Genomic DNA, 2693 nt, shown 5'->3' with positions numbered 1-2693 from the left:
GAGAGTCTCAGTCTGCAACTATATTAAACAACAATTGTAGTGTGATTTGAAATCATCCAATCTTATATAATAGAAACCGCATCAACAAGACTATTTTTGAGAACATGTAAAGCAGATTTTTGTTCAAGGTCTAAAATTTATTACAATTAAATGGAAGACTTTTACTAAAATATTTGTCACGAATAAATTATGATAAAGTAGGACTTTTACTATTTTGTCATAATTAAACTTCAATTAATTTACATAGTAAACTTGAGAGGACTCTACTCTACCCATCAAACAACTTGATACTTCAAATATTTTTGTCAAAACTCAATATTTTAACTGTCTATTTCAAACGCTGAAATGTTCGGAACGCACTGTCTATTTCAAACGCTGAAACGGTCGGAACGCGTATCACATTAATTGTAATGACTGCAATCACAACACCTGCTAAATTGTATGCGCTATTGAATCGGCAATATATATATATATATATATATATATATATATATATATATATATATATATATATATATATATATATATATATATATATATATTTGCATTATTATAATCAAATACGTCATAAACCTTGCTGTATTCTCCTATAAATTCTTCAAAAGGTGTTTCTTAAAGAATTAACATTACCATTCACAACACATACACGTGCAAACTCTCACAAACAATGGAGTTTTATGATGGAGATTTCATGGAAGAACTAATGGCTCTAAGAAGAGAAACTCCAACTCAAGAAGAAAACCAATTCTTCTCATCATCAAGTAACAACAACAACAACTTGAGTTTCGAAAACTGTTTCGATCAAAACTCTTTATGCTATCAACAAAACTCTCAACATTTTCCTCAAAGCTGCATCAACAATGATTACTACAGTAACAGTTTCAATGAAATCTATGATTCATTGCTTCAAGAATCTTCAACACCTCAGATTCTTGATTCGTATTATAATAATAATACACTCGACGCGCCGTTTGTTTCTCAAGAAGATTTTCCACTGTCCATGATTGGAGAAGAAGAAGATCAATGTTTGCTTGGCGAAGAGATTAAGAATTTGGAGCTACAAACAACGTGTAAAATGGAGGAAACTCAATCACCTGAAATGCCGGTAGTTTTCAACACTGGAAACAGTTTGGAGAGAAAGAATCGGTCGAAGAAGCTTCAAGGACAACCCTCGAAGAATTTAATGGCGGAAAGGAGACGACGGAAGAGATTAAACGATCGTCTATCGATGCTCCGAGCAATTGTCCCTAAGATAAGCAAGGTAGTTAATAAATACATAATTCTTTTATAAACAAATGTTAGTATATTAGTCGTTAGGCAGATCTAATTTATTTTGTTGAATGTCGATTTTAAATATATGATAGATGGATCGAACGGCTATACTCGGAGATACTATTGATTACATGAAAGAGCTTTTAGAGAAAATCAACAATCTACAACAAGAAATTGAACTAGATTCAAACATGTCAAGCATTGTCAAAGATGTAAAGCCAAATGAAATCTTAATCAGAAACTCTCCAAAGGTACAAAATTATCCTAACCCTTTTTGAAGTTCGTAATCAGTCATTTTATGACGAGATGTCAATTCAGTAGTAAGAGTTTGAATTTATAACATAAAAATTATAGTTCAAATCGTTTCGATGAAAGTTGTAAAATAACTATATTGATATTTTTTTTTGTGTATTTTTCAAATTTCGTCTTCGCAGTTTGAGGTGGAGAGAGGCCTAGACACAAGGGTTGAAATTTGTTGTGCAGGGAAACCAGGGCTATTGCAATCCACAGTGAACACATTGGAAGCATTAGGTCTTGAGATTCAACAATGTGTTATAAGTTGCTTCAATGAGTTCTCAATGCAAGCTTCTTGCTCAGAGGTAGTATATTAGTTGATACTATTATTTGGTTTTTGGTTTTTAATTCATCTTATGCCTATAATCAATTGTATATTTTCTTATTTGTTATGTAAAAACAGGAATTTGAGCGAAGGACAATGTTGAGTTCTGAAGATATTAAGCAAGCTTTATTTAGAAGTGCAGGGTATGGAGGAAGATGTTTGTGAGAATATATAATAAAGTTAAATCGAGGTCTCGAATTCAAATTTTCAGCGGTAGAAGTTTTATGCGGTTACACGCAAGTAATGAATCACAATCATTAATTTTAGAGAGACGAATCATTTTACATAATTCGTATCTTAGTTTAAGAGATCTGTAATTGCATCGCAGAGTTACATTATAGAATTTTTAGGCTAGTTTTTTCTTAGATAGTATTGATTCAAATGAGATATCCATTATAATGTTTTCTTCATGAGAAAGAAGGTATAATATTTTTAATATTGCTTGAAATGAAAGACATCTATTTATGGTTGATTGGATTTATTCTCTCAAATATCTAACTATCGAGAAATAAAGAATATTTGGATAATATGGTAAATGATTTTTTCAATTAAATTAGAAGTTTTAGGTTTAAAAAGAACTCTAAGTACGTAGCAGTGTAAATCACCTATTATAATTTTTTTCCTACTTAAAAGATAAATTTCTGCAATTGCGCGCACACAAACAAATCTAAATATCTAGAGTGTGGTGGAGTTGTCCCAATGAATCTTGTACACAATTACCAATCATAAAATCTTTATGTCATGTGAGTGTGAACATGAATATAGTTTATGGATGAGGAGGGCCTAGTTGTTGCCATTGGAT

At 31.2% G+C, this 2693-nt stretch overlaps 1 protein-coding gene across 1 annotated transcript; it reads left to right on the top strand.

Annotated features, from left to right (window-relative positions):
• The first annotated feature begins 614 nt into the window (after positions 1–614).
• On the top strand, positions 615–2410 carry LOC131654803 (transcription factor bHLH93-like). Its single transcript, XM_058924735.1, has 4 exons — positions 615–1261; positions 1365–1523; positions 1707–1871; positions 1970–2410. Exons 1-4 carry the CDS (start codon positions 668–670, stop codon positions 2054–2056), a joined length of 1005 nt encoding a protein of 334 aa, XP_058780718.1. The 5' UTR covers positions 615–667; the 3' UTR covers positions 2057–2410.
• The last annotated feature ends 283 nt before the right edge of the window (positions 2411–2693 follow it).

Source organism: Vicia villosa, linkage group LG3 (genome assembly GCF_029867415.1).
Source record: "Vicia villosa cultivar HV-30 ecotype Madison, WI linkage group LG3, Vvil1.0, whole genome shotgun sequence".
NCBI lineage: Eukaryota > Viridiplantae > Streptophyta > Magnoliopsida > Fabales > Fabaceae > Vicia > Vicia villosa.
Note: the sequence above shows the minus strand (reverse complement) of the source record. Positions and strands in the feature narration are given on the sequence as shown.

Excerpts from the sequence above, each read along its gene's own strand:
- LOC131654803 (XM_058924735.1), top strand. The coding sequence starts at position 668 with ATGGAGTTTTATGATGGAGATTTCATGGAAGAACTAATGGCTCTAAGA. Across the intron at positions 1,262-1,364 it reads TTGTCCCTAAGATAAGCAAG|ATGGATCGAACGGCTATACT; the intron begins GTAGTTAATAAA and ends AATATATGATAG. Across the intron at positions 1,524-1,706 it reads TAATCAGAAACTCTCCAAAG|TTTGAGGTGGAGAGAGGCCT; the intron begins GTACAAAATTAT and ends TCGTCTTCGCAG.